This window comes from Aulostomus chinensis, chromosome 18 (genome assembly GCF_037954235.1).
Source record: "Aulostomus chinensis isolate RoL2024-O1b breed Wild chromosome 18, RoL_Achi_v1.0, whole genome shotgun sequence".
Lineage (NCBI taxonomy): Eukaryota > Metazoa > Chordata > Actinopteri > Syngnathiformes > Aulostomidae > Aulostomus > Aulostomus chinensis.
In genome coordinates, this window is record NC_141337.1 from 6,568,529 (window position 1) to 6,587,390 (window position 18,862).

The 18,862-nt window shown below is 40.0% G+C and overlaps 2 protein-coding genes across 3 annotated transcripts; one reads left to right on the top strand and one right to left on the bottom strand.

Moving 5' to 3' along the window:
• The first annotated feature begins 1,533 nt into the window (after window positions 1-1,533).
• rmi2 (RecQ mediated genome instability 2) lies at window positions 1,534-3,541 on the top strand. Its single transcript, XM_086184899.1, has 2 exons — window positions 1,534-1,896; window positions 2,818-3,541. Exons 1-2 carry the CDS (start codon window positions 1,614-1,616, stop codon window positions 2,967-2,969), a joined length of 435 nt encoding a protein of 144 aa, XP_086041025.1. The 5' UTR covers window positions 1,534-1,613; the 3' UTR covers window positions 2,970-3,541.
• zc3h7a (zinc finger CCCH-type containing 7A) lies at window positions 3,427-18,042 on the bottom strand. Of its 2 annotated transcripts, none has more exons than XM_086184897.1 (23): window positions 17,910-18,042; window positions 16,593-16,697; window positions 14,646-14,685; window positions 14,274-14,477; window positions 11,761-11,919; window positions 10,960-11,040; window positions 10,689-10,742; window positions 10,559-10,598; window positions 9,833-10,176; window positions 9,477-9,741; window positions 9,314-9,342; window positions 8,692-8,836; window positions 8,425-8,583; window positions 7,867-8,072; window positions 7,304-7,404; window positions 7,037-7,218; window positions 6,676-6,749; window positions 6,046-6,179; window positions 5,857-5,962; window positions 5,658-5,766; window positions 5,420-5,553; window positions 4,229-4,392; window positions 3,427-4,140 (listed from the first exon to the last, which is right to left on the bottom strand). In XM_086184897.1, the coding sequence occupies exons 2-23, from the start codon at window positions 16,658-16,660 to the stop codon at window positions 3,951-3,953; spliced, it is 2,988 nt and encodes a 995-aa protein (XP_086041023.1). In that variant the 5' UTR covers window positions 16,661-16,697; window positions 17,910-18,042; the 3' UTR covers window positions 3,427-3,950. The 2 variants fall into 2 exon arrangements, with proteins under 2 accessions (XP_086041023.1, XP_086041022.1); XM_086184896.1 differs by having other exon boundaries at window positions 6,046-6,182.
• Window positions 18,043-18,862: the final 820 nt, after the last annotated feature.

Consider the following 18,862-nt stretch of genomic DNA (forward strand, 5'->3'; position numbering starts at 1 on the left):
GTATATATAAGTATGTATCTATACATGGATATATATTCTGTCAATATACATACATAAACATATATTTTTCTGACATACATTCTTGAATTAATGCATAAATATGTATGTAAATCATTGTTATTCCATATATATTGATATAGATATATAATTTTGCCATGTGTCGATGTGTGTATATTTGTGTATGTAAACAAAAACAAGTAGGCTTCGTATGTATGTAGGTGTATACACACATGCATTTACACACGTATACACAAATATATGTATGTACATTTATATATATTCATACATATGCATGTGTATATGCACATACATATATACACATATATATGTAAGTATACATACACACATATATACATGGCATAATAAAATAAAAATTACCAGTATGTGCATTTACACATATTTAAGTATGCATACATATATGAATGTATATATGTATAAATTCATGTATGTATGTATTCATTTGTACATGCATACATGTGTATGTCTATATATACATACATAAATTTTTGCATTCACATACATGCATGGCCTAAAAATGACATACATATATTTTTAAATATATAAATTGAAATGCATGTAAGTATGTATATATATATATATATATATATATATGTGTGTGTGTGTGTGTGTATACATATGTTTATGTATGTATAAATATGATTTTATTTTAGTATATACACATTTTTGTAAAAATAAACATAAATATGTGTACATGTGTATGTATATATGTACATGTATACATGTATGTGTAATTATACATATATGTGGTACATATGTTTGTATGTATATAAACATGTTTGTATGCATATATGCACATACATATATACGACAGAAAAATTATATACATAACTATATGTATATATACATATTTTATATAAAATATATACACACATATAAATATGTTATACATATATACACATACACACATGCATACATATATGCATGTGTGTATGCACATTCATATATACCCATGGAATTCCTACAAATATGTGTATATACACATATTTATGTATGTATACATACATGTATGTATATATGTATGAATTCGTGTGTATGTTTGTAAGTGTAAATGAATAATACATACATACATATACACATGTATGTATGTACATACATGTATATACATTCATACATGTACTGAATACAGATACATACATAGCTTAAAAATAACATATACAACATATATTTGTGTTGTTGTGTTTGAATATATAAATTTATGTTTGTACATTTACACATATATGTAGGTATGAACATATACATATGTGTACATACATAGCATAAAAAAATGACAAAATATAAACGTATGTATGTTTATACACATCTTTGTATGTATGTATATATCATACAAATATATACATACATACTTGTTTGTATATATATTTACACATACGTGTATATATGTGTGTGGGTGTGTGCACTCGGTTGCAGTTTTGACTCGTTTCACACAAAATATAATGAATGTACTCGAAATTTAAAAGGCTTTCAAGGTTCGTGTCGTGCTTTTATTTTGAAGTACACCAACCGGCTGTGACGTATATGTTAGCGGAAAGATAGTGTTTAGCGGGAAATGGAAACAAACTTTCAATTGTCAGCGTTTACACGACAGCGGCCAGATGAACCAAACAACCGGTGAAAGGAAACGTCCTCCGCCTGTGAAAGTGCTGTCCGGCCAGCTGAGGACGGCGGAGCGCCGGGGAGCCGCCGACAGCTGCGGGGATGGATATGTCATCAGGTTGAGCAAGGTTCGATCACTGCCGGTCTCTCTGGTGTGGATGCAGGGGACCGTGCTGGAGGTCCAGTTGGAGCTTAACACCGTGCTACTGCTGGATGAGACGGGAACCTTCGCTGTTCAGGGAGTTAACAACATCCCCAAAGGGAAGCCATGTTTGTCCCAAGGTAAATAAAGTAGGCTTGCGGAGAGGTGAGGGTATCCTGTCCTAGTGCCTGAAGATCTTTATGTAATTTAAGATAACTTTGTTGGGCTTTCCTGCAACACATAGGCTTGGGGTCTATTCCATGTATTTATTTGTTCAAGATAAGGGCTGCCCAAAGTGGGGCCTGTGGGACTAAATGTGCCCATTAGCTTGCCAGATGTTAAAATATGTAAATAATAATAATAGGCCTACTCACAAAATCTTATGACAATGATCAAATTAGATCATATTAAAAGTAAAAAAATTCAAGAAGAAAAAAATTCTTGTTCTTATTCTACAAAATATTTGACTGCATTTGTTTTACGGAGGGATTTTTCTCATAAATTGGCAGATGCTCGGTCTGTATTCCCATACAGTTTCTGAACCTAATTAGATATGCAACAATGAATCCATCGACATTATAAAAAGCAACTAATTCAATAATGTAGTGAACCATTTCAGTCCTTGTCCAACCAAATACGCCAAACATTTGCCAGTTCCAGATCATCACAGTGGAAACACATAAATATAAGGATTTAGTGCCTTTTTTGTCCTGTATGACACAAATAAGCTCTGTGGGATCTGGGAAATTGTGCTGAGTATTTTAGACCAGATGATTCACTGTAAGAATTATCAGATTAATCAATCATGTAATTATTTGCCGCAACCTAAAACTGCAGTACAGTAGTGTAGGTGATCTTACTTAAAATTGATTTACATAAAAACCAGCAACCTCTAAAAATGTGGATTGTAACGCTACAGTATTTATATTCAGCTTAACAACGACGGTACATGAGCGTCTTATCTCGGAACGCAGCCTCATCTCCTGATATCATCACGCTCCTCCTCATTTCCAGGAGTCTATTGTCACTCAACAATGCACCACCTGCTGCTATTTTCACAGGCAAATATGTCATGGTGATGGGTGTCATCCAGGCCGTCTCCCCGGAGCCAGTCATCCGTGCCGTGAAAATGGCAGATCTCTCCGAGCACGCCGCACTTCACAGGCTGATGTGGAAGCTGGAGGTGGAGGACCTGCAGCAGGTGCTTCCCTGAATGTAGAACTGTCGCCTCTCTGGGTTGAAGGATACGCCGAATAGGACCTCACAGAACTGTGGGACAGGCACTCACCTGACTGAAAGCTAAATACTGTGAGAAGTTTGTGTTTTTACTGTAAGTTTGAACCAAATCCATCAATTAAGAGTATTACTGGAACCTTGACGAACTGAAACAATTTGGACTGCCTGGATCCCTTCTCCTGAAGCATGGGAGGGAAAAACACTGCTAAATGTGAATTTACTGGGTTTATTCTTTTCTTTTAAATATCCATGACTTTTCCTTAGAAATTCTTTTCATCACTCTTAAACATCCGTTTCAAATTTCAAAATACACTGACATGCTATGAAATTTGATGTTCTCTTCTTGATTTCTGCAGTTTCACCCCACTCAACTCTCCGAAATGTTGATATCCACCATGTTGAACAAACTGATTAAACACAAGCAAGCATAAAAGTGTATTTAAAAAAAAAAAGCTTTATTTGGTGTGGTGCCCATTACACTGGTAACACTATTAGATAACTGGAAAAGTGAGAATGACCTACGCAGATGGATTAAAATAAAAGAATATCAACTGAGCTGTCAATTTAAGTATGTCCCATACTTCGAAACTCATTGTGAGGGTAAAAGGTCATTAAACGTATATGATCTGTTTGTTTATGGAAAGAAATTTTTAGGTCAGCTGTCAGTGTCTGAACATGTCTGATCAAGGCTCACGCATGCTACTTCCCTCACCATTTTCCAGAATTTGTATTGAACGGTGCATAGCGAAGCTTCAAGTGTCGCTGGGAACATGACACTCCTGTAGATCAGATCAGATGAACCGGCCACCAATCAGAGCGCTGGCCCCGAACTGCTTTAAATTCATGCTTTGATCAGGCTACTTCCTTCCTGTGTACCTCAGAGACCCCCATGGATCACCTGACTCAAGACTGAATACTGCTTTCTTTGCAAGTGGACACAATTATCATCATCACGTCTTTAATTAATGTCTTTAAGGAGAAAACTGTATTTTCCAAAGTCATTGTCATTTGGTGCTATAAGGTGGTCTTTTCTGGCTTTGGCAAGTTTCATCAAAAGGAATTCCCTGCGTTCTTTCCACTCTTTTAGTTCCTGCTCTCCGTGAGCCAGCTTACACGAGTCATCCTCAGTGCACGTTCTTTTGAGGAACCTGTCGAGACACACCGTCAAGCGTCAGCCATCACAGAGAAGTGCGATCAGGTTGGTAGCCAGGGATGTTTGCTGGTCGATAATCTCACCTCTCACAAACTTTGAAAGTGCCTGTGGGAAATCGATACTGCCAGCAGTTCTGATCATCCTCAGAGTTGAAAACTCGGTCTTTGTGTTTCTCTGACGTGATATGCTGCTGCCACTGTTTCTCACTGTTGCAGTTTTTACCGCAGAGCCAACAGTGATTACCAGCCTGCGAAAAAAAAACAAACACAAGAGCAGTCTCATTAACACAAATGACTAATTAGCTTCTGTCTCTTAATTAAAATGTATTGCTGCTTATTTTGATCATGCAAATTAAAACAAGATCCTATCAACATGTTTCACCATTAGGCACAAACAAACTTGAACGCATCAAAACATGAACCACAAAGGGGAAAAAATCCCAAACGAAACAAAAGCTTTTCAAAAACGGCACAAGCTTGGTAGCAACAGCTTATTGATTATTGACGGATGAAACAGAAAAGACTACACAAACCTTGTGATTTATTATTAGGCTATCACTAACAGGCATTCAGTGTTTCACGATTATTCTGTTATTTTTCTTTATTCCAAAATTAATGATAACGTTCTGACTGAACTTCATGGTTAAAGAAAATTAATATTCCACTAATTATTCAGCTGGTATGCCATCCATCCACCGCTTATCGGCAGCAGCCCAAGCAGAGACACCCAGGCTTCCCTCTCCCCAGCTACTTTGTCCAGCTCTTCACGGGGGATCCCAAGGTGTTCCAAGGCCAGCTGAGAGACAGACCCTCCAGCGTCCTGGGTCTTCCCCTGAGGCCTCCTACCGTTTGGATGGGCCCTGAACACCTCCCAGGGAGGCATACTGACCAGACATTCAAACCTCCTCATCTGACTCCTCTCGATGTGGAGGAGCAGCGGCTCTACTCAAAGCTCCTCCCGGATGGCGGAGCTTCTCACCCGGTCTCTAAGGGAGAGCCCAGCCACCCTCTGGAGGAAACTCATTTCAGCTGCTTGCACCCGGGATCTTGTCCTTTTGGGCATTACCCAGAGCTCATGACCATCAGTGAAAGTAGGAACATAGATTGACTGGTAACAGACCTATGCAGAGTCCGCATCACTAGACGCCGCACCAATCCGCCTGTCGATCTCATGACCCATCTTTCCCTCACTCGTGAACGAGAACCCCAGGTATTTCAGCCCTTGTGACGGTAATTAGTGTGCATGTAAACATAGCCAAGTTTCTAACAACTCACCACTTCCTCTGCGTAGTCTGTTGGCATGTGGATCTGCTTTCCGTTCTCTCTGATTGAGTTTTTTGAGGTCTCCTCCCCCCAGCCTGGCCTCTGAGACTGCAGCCACTGCTCGTAAAGCTGATCCATATCTGGAACTAAATGAGGGGAGAACTGATTACTGCTGCTGCATCAAATATTAATGAAAATCATAATTAAGTCTACCGAATCAGAAAAGCCCACTTCTCTTGAACAAACTCACTGTTGTTTTCCTTCATGAAGGTCCAAAGGTCTCTTTCTTCTACACTGTGAGCAAATGTGCAATTTCCAATGTACTGACACTTCTTGCCAGCTGTCACGTGCATGCAAATCTAGAGGGGTAAGACAACGTTTGATGACTGGAGGTTGGATGATTGGTTGTTTTCAACTGTACCACAGGGGACGCTTGGCTGGGCGCGTACCTCGAACTGAGAAGGGATTGGCTTTTTGGTGGGAAGTGGTCTAACTGTTGTCCATTTTCTCCTTTCAAGGGAACTTACAAGCACCACCCGCCTGTCTTTGGCCCACCTGCAGCAGGAAAACGAACAGGGTTTCACGCACCATCCACTCTCTGTCCAAAGATGAAGTGCGTAAGAGTCTGTCATACTTACGTGTGTCTTGCCTTCGCTGAGCAATACTTCTTGTTCTTGTCAGCCTCATTGAGTTGGCCATTTCTCCAGCACTGGCTACAAACAAACATCATCTTCAGGTTTGGAGGCCCAAACCTCCTCTGTGCACTGGGGAGCTGCTGGACAGAAGTGAAGGACCAGTTTAGGACTTTGTAATTCAAATGACAAAAAAACAAATACAAATTAAACCAATATGGATCACACGCAAACATTTCCAATGTGATACTGATAACTAGTTAAGTCTAGGAATGTGTTTTTTTTTCTCCAATAGTTATTAATTTTTTTTTCTCTTTCATTTTAACGGGCATCTATTTATAATAATTTGCAACCACCTGAAAGATTTTAGCCAACTGCCATGATACCAGCACCTGTTATAATACACATGCACATATATATTTCCCTTTTCTGTGGCGCAGCTTAGTTCACCACAAGTTTCACAGGATTTAGCACAGATGGGCCTTTCTGCGTGTGAGTGGGCGGGTAGATAAACGTATGAGCCAATGACTCGAAATCACAGCAAGCTGAGAATGATAAGAAATGAGGAAATGGCGGCCACCAGCAACACCACCACCAGGAACCAGCTCACGTAGTGAGTCCTGGTCTTCACCTTACCTGAGCTCCCTCCAACGTAGCTGTTGCATTCCAAATTTTCTTTGCCTCTTGGACAATGTTTTCATGAGTGATACCTACATGAGACGCAAAGGCATGAAACAGGTCAAAAATTTAATTGATTCATTTCTTAAATTTAAGATCCTGAAAACTGCATAAAGCTACGATGAAGTACTAAAACAACAAAGTCCTGGCAGCTTTGTGTATTTAAACCTTTTTTCTCTCTCAATACACAGAAACGGTCATCTCCACAGACACATCACATTCAGCCACTGATGTGGAAGCAAGCTGACTCGCCATGTGGTGAACATATGTAGGTGAGCTACTGCATGCGGCTCTCAAGTACTTCAGAGATTCATCTTACCAAGCTCATGCTGCATCATCCAGACCTTCAGCTCAATGAGGCTGTGGGCGTAGAAGCAGTCATCCTCTCTCACGCAGCCGTACCGGACTTCATGGCGACAGAGATCGAGCTGGCACTGGGGGGTTAATGGTCGGATTTTTGAATACCGGACAGTATTCTCCTTCAAAATGTGGACCAGGCACCTGACAGACAAACACAACACACTACAATCAAATGCCTCAACCCTATTCCCTACCATTCGCCCAGATTCTTGACGAACTGACTTACTTATGATCCTCAAAGTCGTGCTTTGTCACCGGGTGGGAGCAGAGTGATGGGTCGTCTTTGTTGGTCTTGCTGATTATTCTGGGTTTGTGGTCAAAACACACCTGCGATTTAAATGATATGCTTTTAAGTACAAGATAACTGCAAAAATGTCAAAAGCAACAGAACTACATGGGTGATATTCAAAAGAATGAATTCCTCTGGTGAGTCTACAACAGCAATATTCTTAGATTATATGTGACCAGCATATAAACTAGCCATGCTGTCGGCTTGCGTTGCGTGCCATTCCATTCTTAAAACGTATTCACCTCGTGTCAAAGCTGAAAAGGGAAACTAATTACTGTGACTTTTAGATGCAGATAAATTTCTCTCATCCGATTTATCAGTTTATTTAAGAGCCTTTTGTGAATAAGAATTTAGGATAGAAAACAACCTGTTACCTTGACAGAGAAAATGAGAAAAAAATGCACTGATACTGAGAAAAGCTGAACGGGCCATGATAAGTTGTTAAATGCACACCGTCACACACGGAGTCTGGGTTTGAAGAGTTAAAAATAAATACTCACTCCACAGAGAAACATGAATATCCCACGATGCTCCTGTAAGATCTTGGGAACAGTCAACCTTACATTAGAGTTGGGCCCGAAAGGATCGAAGAGGAGCTCCCTGGAGATGAAGCCTTTTCGCTCCAGAGTCCAAACATCAATCTCTTCTTGACAGTATGCAAATGTGCAGTGGCCGGGGTACAGGCACTCTTTTCCTACAGCCACCTCTGAAACACCAAAGTTGACATTTTAAGACGAGCTATTATGCAGACATGACTTATGAGGGAAACTGGAGCTCGAGGAGCTGAGAGAAAGCGAGAGTGGCTTATGAGAGATGTTTGTGTGCAGGAAATAAGGGTTTGTATGGAAATGTATGCAGAAATTTAAAAAAGAAAAAGAAAAAAAAAGAGAGCAGTGACAACTTCAGGGAGATGACATCATTCCGTAGCATTGATCTTAAACCCATTATTTAGCTATCAAGTATGAATTAATGACTAAAATACCAGCTTATTTGACACATCTGTATGGATGAATGAAAGTATTTCTAAGCAAGGAAATCCATGTGTTTCTAAGTGTTACCTTTACAAATGTAATAAGGTCCAACATATTGGGTTTTTGTCGGTCGGGGTCGGATCAGCTTCCACATTTTGTCAGGCAAATGTTTTAACCTGCCAAGTAAAGCATCCTTTTTGCATTTATGGTCTTCAGTATGAAGTGTGTAATCCAACACCCCGGGCCCTGTGATATGAAGATGAAACAAACAAACGGTAAACCTAACTTGAGAACGAACTGAACTAAAACTGTTAGGACAAGTGTAAAAAACAAAACAAAACAAAGGCAACTCACCAGTCTTGACGTAGCAGATTGAACAGGCTTGTTTGAATTCATGTGTTTCAGCTAAGGGGTTCTTTGCTAAATCCACGGCAGCAGGGGAGCCCTTCACATCAGGCATACCCACTGCCATCCCCATCGGACTTTCATGGTTGTTCAGCTGGAACACAAACAAAACTGAAAGTTAAAAAAAACAACAACAAAAAAACTGCAAAAATCATCAAGCAAACCGAATGCAGAGAAGCGCAAAAAAAAACAAAGTAATCGAGTTAATCACAATAACAGCCTGCTATTCATAACAAATCTTAAATACTTGAAAGGGGGGGGGGGTAAAACAAATAAGTGTGTGAAATCGGAATTAAAAAATGCAATAAAACAGGTTAGAGGAATTAGGTTTCACTTTATTAATAACATCTCAGCTTAGATGATAGTTCTTCTTTATCCGTGTTGACATTTGGAGAGTTGAATTCCAGCATGAGGCTACTTCCCAGGCTCTTCTGCTTGCGCGTGAGAGACTTCCCGAGTCATACAGTCACTTCATATTGAAGTCAAATTGACTGGCTAAGGTTTCCAGATCAATCTCAAGCATAAATGCATGAACTTTCACAGCGTGATTATGAACATGAACAGCACTTACCTGTGGCATGAATGGACTCTGAACATAATCTGGAATTGTGACAGAGGGGAGGAAAAAGCCAAAGCAAAAAATAAATAAAGTCAGCCAACCAATGCTTAACCTGCATATTTAAAGATGAGTAGTATCAGTAGTTACCACTGGAATGATACATTGAACAAGATACCTGTTTTAAAGTCTGTTTTGAAGTCTGATATGGACAGACTATCCAGGGTGTCCAGTGCTGGAGGAAGGGGATCAAAAGTGTCCATACCAAAGTACGTGCTTGACCCTGATTGGTGATAGAGAGGCGGCAGATTTACAGTGCAATGCTGAGCACTACTGTGGAGGAACGGGTTGATGTGAGATGGCATCGGGAATGGACTCGACATAGAACCGCCCGAGGCAATTCTGGTTGGCAAAGGAAGGGGTCCCTTCATGGTGGGTATACCCTGAAGGGAGAGACAAAATCACACTCATGTCCACGTGCCACCTCGATGTCACAATCTATTGATGACTAATAGGCGGGGGAGGGTCACCAACCATGGCTGCTTCAGGGCCAGCTTGGTCCAGTAGATCATCTAGATCGTCCCCAATGATGTCTGTATCAAAATCTTGACTCGTCTCAAGCAACGTGCACGGTTTACTAGACCTGCACCCGTTAATAAATGTGGGCACAGACAGAGGGACTGACGAAGGTACAGACACCGGCAGGGAAACGGACTCGAAGCCTGGAGGCTCTGATGGAGGCGCAGATGAGATACTGTTGGTGTGAGGAAGGTCATCCATCACTGCATCATTTAGAGGTGGGTGCACTGCCACTGGGACCTGGTTGGGACCTTGGACAGGCACCAAAACATTGCTCTCTTGGGTCAAATGAGGCACTTCTACAAGACAAAATCAAAAACTGAATGAGTGATGATTGTCCTGCCTGTCAGGCATGAGTAAATCAAAGTTGATAAAGTATAATACTGCTTCTCCTCTTAGTTTAGAGTATTTCATTGTGTATTTTCATTTTGTTGTCTTAACTGCTGCTCTACATTAACGGCCAGGTTTAAAACGTGTCTCACAATTGCCGATGTTGTAGACGGCTTGAGATGCAAAACATCATCAAAATGAAAGAAGAATGCATGTGGAGTGGGAGCCTTCTACTCGCAGTGATCAGTGCGGCACTGTTTGTTACTTTTCTATTTGGTACATCATGTGTTCCATAGCTGCAGATCCACTCACACCGCTGAGGAAAATTAAATCTAAAGAATGAAAACTTACCAATTTCTATCTCTTCAACTGAAGACGAGCCATGAGAAGCCTGGATAAATGCAGCGAGAGTTTAATGAAATGATGCACATCTGAGGTGAGTATGAACATTGTCTATTGTCTAGAGAAGTTGTAATGTTACTTTTTCACATGATGCATCTTGATAACTTGATCCTCGCAACACATTCAAGGCAGGCTGCAAAAAAAACAACAACAACAACAACACCCAAATGGTTACTTCCTGTCAGGACATTTTGTGCACAAAGACGATCAAACTTGCCATAGCCAAAACCACATGTAAAATTAGAATACAATGACACCATTAACATTAATGCTGCTGTTGACTGTCATGTTCAATCGGCCTAAAGGGCAGGGGTGATTCATGCGTGTGGCACTTCCTGAGACACACATACCTTACTCCTTACATAAGCTTTACGGATTTTCAATCCCAAAATTTTGGCAAGGTCCTGAGTGAGCTGTATAACACTGGGATCCTGAAGGATGTACAAATTGACAGCAGTTATTCTCACACACACACACACACACACACACACACACACACACACACACACACACACACACGCACTTGATAATCATCACCTTTTAGGTCACATTTTAAATTTTGGAAATTCTGCTTAAGTCTCCCCTCCTTAGATATCACAAGAAAACATGTAGGACAAATGAAATTTATGTTGTTTGGTTTAAAGATATGATTGGCCTATCTCATCACCCCCCCACCCCCACCTATCCATCTTTACATCCTTTCATCCCCCCTTCAATTCTTCTCTCCTCTTTTCAGGTACTACCTACAGTCTGTACTCAGCTTGGTAAAGCTTTTCCAACTGTTTCAAGCACATCAGAGCCAACAAATATCCAATAATAAACAAAACCAGTGTGATGAAGCTTTGAGGCCATTTCTTCTCTAAAGTCTCAGCTCTAACAGTTCATTGGGAATTGTAATTTAGGCCTGACTGTAACAAAGAGTGTAATAAGAGACAAAATAAGATCAGACTCTGCATCAGAACAACTTGCATAACACCTACATTAGTTCGACTCTCTTTTTCAAAAAGCCCCCATAGATGCTTGAATGTTGAGCTGATGCATTAATGTAGCCAGTGGGCTTGCGTGGGGCAGCGTGCTAGCAGAGCTCGCTGTACCTAAAGGGAGCAGGGGGATTTCCTGCATCAACATAAAATACCAATGTTTCACCTTACCTGAGGCACTGCTAGAGAGCATTTGGCCACAGCCTCGTAGGCCTCGGAGTGTCTTCCCATCTCTTTTAAAGATTTAGCTTTTCTGTACAGTGCTTTGTAGTTTCCATCATTCAACTGGAGAGCCTTTTCACAGTCTTCTAACGCTTGGTCATACAGTCCCTGAAAAAGAACACACACAAGCTTGAAGGGCTACCTTTTACTTCCGTGTTAAAGCAAACAAAGAGAAAAGAAACAGCCCTTGGATCATACACAGACTTCAAATGTTGATGTGAGTCAGGTACAGGTGTGGCTTCACGGACTTTACTGCAATGTAACATGATTCAATACCAACTGACTGCCAGGGAAGATAAACTGCATAGCTCAAAGATTTTCATTTTGTAGTGGAATGATGTTAACATATCTTTGACACGTTTCAGCTGTCAACCTGCAGCCTTCCTCAGAAACGTCATCTGACATGTTACAAACTTCTTTTCAGAGGCGTGACTGTCCCAGCAAATCTGCTGGGATGGCCACACCCCCCGCCATGGATTGGTCCCTGGAACAGAGAATCCCAGGTGTGGGAGAGCATGCATGCCCACTTCCTGATCTCAATCGCCTCCTTGATCCAACGTTTGTATTTATTGTTCACCGATCCAACAATCTTTGTGCTGTCACAATCCATGATGTGGCTGTTCCTCCTGCAGTGGTCCAATATGGCTGATATTGAGTTGTCCTCTTCTGCCTTTTCTTTCTGTTCTCGCGAGTCGTCCTGCTGTTTCTTTTTCCACATTCTTTTAGATGTTCCTTTTTCTTGTGTTAAATGTCCTCCCTGTTTCTCCTATGTATGTTTCAAGAAAGAATGTGAAAAAGGAACACTGCAGGAGGAACTACCACATCATGGATTGGGACAGCACACAGACTGTTGGATCGCAGATCATTAAATACAAACGTTGGATCAAGGAAGCGTTTGAGATCAGAAAGTGGGCCGGCGACGCCATCGATGGGGAGGAGGGGCCATGCATGCTCTTCCACACCTGGGATTCTCTGCTCCAGGGACCAACTCACGGCGGGGGGTGTGTCCATCCCAGCAGATTCGACAGATATGCTGGGACGGTCACACCCCCAAAAAAACGCTGATAACACGTCAGCAACGCGTCAGATGACGTTTCTGAGGAAGGCTGCAGGCTGACAGCCGAAGAATGTCAAAGGTATGTTATCATCCTACTACTTTGTCTGAAGAAAAGAAAAAAACCCTTATAATCATCAAGATGAACTGCATGTTCACTGAAGGAAAGTATTGCAACGTACCATGAAAGTTGATAAAAATCAAGTGAAGACTGTTTTATGTGAGTTTGGGTGCGTCCCTTGAGAAATAACTGCATCCAGTAGGTAAATTGTGCAATCTCATGACAAAAGGTAAACATGGAGGAGGACAGCCCCACCCCCACCGCATTAGTGGAGCCTGGCTGCCCTCAGGCTAAATAACACTGTCAAACTGGAAGTGCACAGTGTGGCAATGCTGTGATCTGCAGAAGACTGCTAGTATTAATATGCCTTTATGTATATACTCCCATTTCATCAATCCATTAAGAGAGTTACTGCAGGATTATGGGTCGCTACTGACAAGGAAGTTGACAATTTCCCTTTTCTTAGACTTTTGTGCTTATTAAACAGACGGCTTGATAAATTAATCGTTTTGTCCTTTTACAGGTGAAGGCAGGAGTTGCTATCAACTCTGCTGCAGACAGCACCAGCTCTGTAAGTGACACTGGAAGAGAAGACGGGCATTGCTTTTAATGTTCACTCAGTCGTAGCGTGATGTAAAAAATGTATGTTTAGGGAAGAAATCTAGAGATCCTAAATAAGTTGAAAGAAAAAGATTAAAAAGTTAGTTATAGCCATTGTATTTAGAGATTTTGCTAAATTCAGTGCTTAAGCCACAGGAAGAAAGGTTTTCATAAGGTAAGAGCATGTGTGTGTATGGTGTGTAGTCACGATAAAATCGATGTCGATGATTGACAACATGCTTTTATCCAATTTACCCGAGAGGTAATTCATTCTTTCATTCATTCAAGTTGTTCTAAACAGAACATCTTCAAGTTACTGCTTTTGACAGACTATTTTTAACTTCTGTTCTACTGAACTGTCTCTTATCCTATTCTATTTCATTTCATGTTGGTTTACTTGCTCACTTCAGTCTTTATCCAAAACAATAACACATTATGCACTTTTTGTCATAGACATTAGAACACGTACCCTAAGAAACAGGAGCAGGAAGAAGAAAAGCTTCTATTATCTGCCTTAAAAATAACAAATCATACTTCCAGTTTCAACCCTCCTGTGTTTACTGCTGTCTTTTCGCAATTTATACTTTCGTCACTTGAACATACTGGAGCATCACTACTACTTCACCATTACTATTATTCAAAAGGTAAATAAACTAAACTGGGGGCAACTATACAGACTGTGTGGTAGAACTACGTGGATGGAATTATCCTGATAGTGAAGAAAGTGAGAAGACCCAGACGACTCACCGGAACAATGTTGAGGTATGCGGCAGCTCGATTTGCATACAGCTTTTCAAGCAAACCTGTCGCAATACAGATTTCCTCTGTGTTAGCATAATCTGCTACACTCAAGGCTTCGGTGTACATCTCGATGGATTTTGTCCATTCCCCTTCTTTAAACACATCATTTCCTTCTCCGAAAAGATTCCATACGAGATCCTTAATGAACACCTGAAAAACAAAATGTACAAGGAGCTTTAACCTTTAATTTAGGTGTGTATATTTGGTGAAGTCAATAACGGATTCCCTGACATGTGACCCGGTCTATATCCTTAAACAAGGTCAACTGCTGATGCAAAATGGAAGCAGGAAAACCTACATTAAATTTACATAACTCACCTCATACCGTTCTTGGGTTCCAGGAAATGGAAGAGTAGATCTAAAAGCACAAAGAGGTTCATATTACACACCTTCAACGAGTCAGCACTGACATGACAAAGCAGAACTCGTAATGATGAGCAATGAGCGAATGCAGCTGCATCGCCATCTCATACAATAGTTTCATTCATGTCAACACAGTCATTATAAACTGACCAGCAATTTATCTTCTCAGTTCACCAAGTAGTGGTTTGCACATTCTATTCTGTCAGAGACAGCTGTGTGAAACAGACTATCATCTATGTATTTTGCTTCATTTCTATACATATTTAATCTGGAAAAATTAAACATTTGTTTGCAATGATTCATTATCACAAAAAGTTATGTCTATACTTCAGCGGGTAGTCGACACATGCTACATCTCAAGAGAAAACCTACTGTTAGTCCTGCAGATTTATTTGTGTTTTTAATTGTCGTTTGAACATATTTTTACATCCAACCATTTTCTATACTGCTTATCCATTAAGGGTCACAGGGCAGGCTGGAGCCTATCCCAGCTGACATTGGGTGAGAGGCGGGGTTCACCCTGGATGTGTCACCAGTCACAGGGCCATCAGGAGCGATTCGGGGTTCAGTATCAAGGATACTTCGACATGGTCAACAGGAGAAGTGAGGATCAAACCAGCAACCTTTCAGTTGTTAGACAGCCACTCTACTGCCGAGCCATGCCCCCCCCCGCATATTTTTACATGTTTCTTAATAATCAAAGTTATATATTAGTTCAATTTGACAACACAAGGTGGCTAAATATAAGGCTTTCTCATCACGGTTTATTACAAATAAGCAATAGCAACTTATATAAACAAACGTTTTGGTGATACATTTTCGATCAATATTATCAAGCTCTGTGTTTCATCAATTATTTATACCAGATTTATACACAGCTCAGTTCAAATCAGTAAAATACAAAGATTAAAAGTAAGAACAAAACTACATATGATCAGTTGTCCGCAAATACCAGGGCCGCAAATGCAGCACAATGATCCTCACACTATCATTCAACATTCCTCCACACTCACAAGTGAAACAGTAAAATGTCACAGTGCACAAAATCCATCAAGGCATGTAAGAGACATTTAAGGTTTACAAAAAGTCAATAATCCAGTATGGTTGCCGAGAGGACAAGGAGACTTCAGATCATTGGTTTCTTAGATCATGCTCCTTCTCTTTTTGAACAACTGGCTAAAATGAGGAGCTAATCGATCACATTCAGCTCACATACACAGACACACGCACCAAGAGGCTGCATGTAGATGCAGTGAACCAGATCATGAGAAAGCTAAAGATTTTAAAAGTTCATAATAATGCTAGTTGCAAAGAGTCATAAAATCTGACAGTAAAAAGCCAATAAGAAAATTGAAAAAACTGCTTCTTCAACAAGCATAAGTGTGATAAAGCTATATTTTGAACCTGCTCTGAAAGAGAATTTTTACAAACCAGTCCAGAAGAAAGATGTAAGAATGTGGTAGAAAATTCAGCTACTGTTTCACTGGACAGAGGAGCACAAGCAACAGGAGGAGGAGCTGATACCAACATCACCATTTCAAGATTATTCTTTGGTTTAGTTACATTTTAGATTTGTTTTCAGTGAAATATTGCATTTTGACAGGGACCCTGCTCTTGTATATCTTACCATCTAAAGACTAGATTTATAACTTCTCCATAACTACAATAGACGGCATTTGTTGATTTATATTCACATGATTCAATTAAGATTATATTCTTAATATCATTTTACTGAAATTCAATCAATCCAAGATGATGGATGATTAAATGTGCGGGAAGCAGAACACAGAATAAAACAAAACTGAATCTGGCAAAACAATAAAACCTATTTCATTCGTTTATTTAAAAAAAACACTATGTTGGCCACTTTAACACCCAGTGACTTTAAAACATGACACTTACTGAATGAACTGTAGACCTTTCTGAATCTCTTGCCAGCGACTCCTTCTGTCCTGACATGCCCGGGACATGTTGCCTGTTTTTCTGTCCACTCCTGTATGTCAGTGCCTAAAATCGCAATACACAGTACATTATTACCTGGCCATACTTTAACAATGAAATCAAATACACCTCCCATTTATTTATTAAATCGGTCAACAAGTTGTCTGACGAGTTAACAGACAGTTTACATACTCAGTGTCACCAGCAATTATTTCCTGCTTGCCTTCAATATTGAAAGCTTCCGCGTTCAGTGATGACGACAAATTTGTAGTTCCAGAAATTAAGGTGATATCAGGAGTCCTTGTTAGCTTGTGAGCTAATACTGTCCACAAAACAGCCGTTCGTTGTTTAGGATAGTTAATGTTTCAATCCAAACAGGACAGGTTAAGGCGTGGATGAGCACTTACGAGCCCAAGGGAACCGGTCTATCCTAGCACCGACACGCTCGGGGTCCATTATCGGACATCATTATGGTACCGATGATAACGGTACTTTAAAACCAGCACAAATATGATATTATATAGATATTACAAAAACGCTTTACTTTATTATATATAAAAATTTTAGTCACAGTGCACAGCACCTCCATGTAAAACTCTCAAACATTTGACAAAATGTCAAACTTATATTTCAACAGTTTCCGTCAACATGTAATTTCATAGTTGTTACTACCAAGGTAAATTTCTATGTAATGTTAAAATACATGTGGTGCCAGAAGATGGTGGTAGTGTTAGCTTGAGGGAGGTAACGTATTTACAGTTTCGGTCAGTAAACCTGACGTTGCATTCATTGATTTCTGAGACATATTGAAGTTATGAGCTTTCGCTGCTGAAAGAACTGATATTCCCTGTTACAGCTGGCTGACTCGGGTCCTTAACTTGAGAAGGACGCTCCTTGTCCGATGATGGACGCATGACATTTAGCGCACGTGTGTTACCCTGGTTCGGGGACCACCGGGCATAGCGTTACTTCTCGTTAGCAATCATCATCCGCTAGCAAAGGACAACGATTTGTAGCTCTCACTGGAACATCCTACACCACAAAAGGACTTAACCGGAAAATAAAACAGTTTATGTCGGACCTGAGAATCTTAACAAGCTATATGACGCTGCCCGGCTAAGTTTCTAGGAAGTAGACTAAACCTAACAAAGCATAGGTATGTCCAAGTTTAACTAGTTCTCCAACGCAAACAATAGCGAGCTTTTGATGTTCATCATCTGGTTAAGACCCTGTAAATATCACACGGATTATTAAACAGTGGCTGTTCCACATACTTACATGAATGGATCTGTATTCCAAACAAACCCAACGTTAGTCATAAAAAAAGGAGGGAAAGTAATTTTTCGTTTTAGCTAATATAACTTGGCTAATGTGCTGTATCGCTAAAGGCCGCCCTTTACTCCTTCTTCTTCTTCGCTATCTCAAAGCAAAGAGTAACTGAACTCTAGCGCACTACTGCCCTCTAAAGAGAGCTGAGGACGTTACCACTGAATACACTAAATTACAGGACAAAGTGGTTCAGCTTTAGGGACAGCAAGGTTAAACTTGAAACGAATAACTCGTCTGTGAAAGTTACATACTTTATACATAAAAGTTTTCATGAACAAAGTATTGGATAAACTTCTAAGTATATAAATAAGCTTACAGTATATTGACCAAAGTTTTTTTCTTTTTTGTTTCATTTTCTTTTCTGTTTACATTGACGACAGTAGGAATGTATTCTTAGCAAGTGAAAGACAGTCATTTCAAGGAAATGCATCAGAAAGATATTCATAGCCTGAATATATATATATATATATATATATGAACACAAGCTGTGGCTGATTGTGATACTAGAGAGCCTCTTATATAATATGAATTCAGACATATTTTTAAAAAATCATCTTTTCCATTTGAATTTGATAAAATATTCCATCTTATCTTTCATTTAGGGGAGTTAGTAATATGGAATGGAATTCCTCTTTGAACTTATTATTAACACCAAACTAAATGGATATTTTCCTCCTGTAAATATCTTTAAAAAAAAAAAAGTTAAAGAAGTCACAGCCAGGTGTTCATAGTTAGTAATCAAAATGCCTTTGATGGGAGCAACTCTGGACATTTTACAAAGAGGCTCCATGGCTTAATGCAGAACACTTGTTTTCATATTTTCACGCAACTGCTTGTTTCCTCTTTCTTATTGTTAACAGCTGGTTCATTCTTCCGTCTAAACTCAAAATGAGTCTGATTTG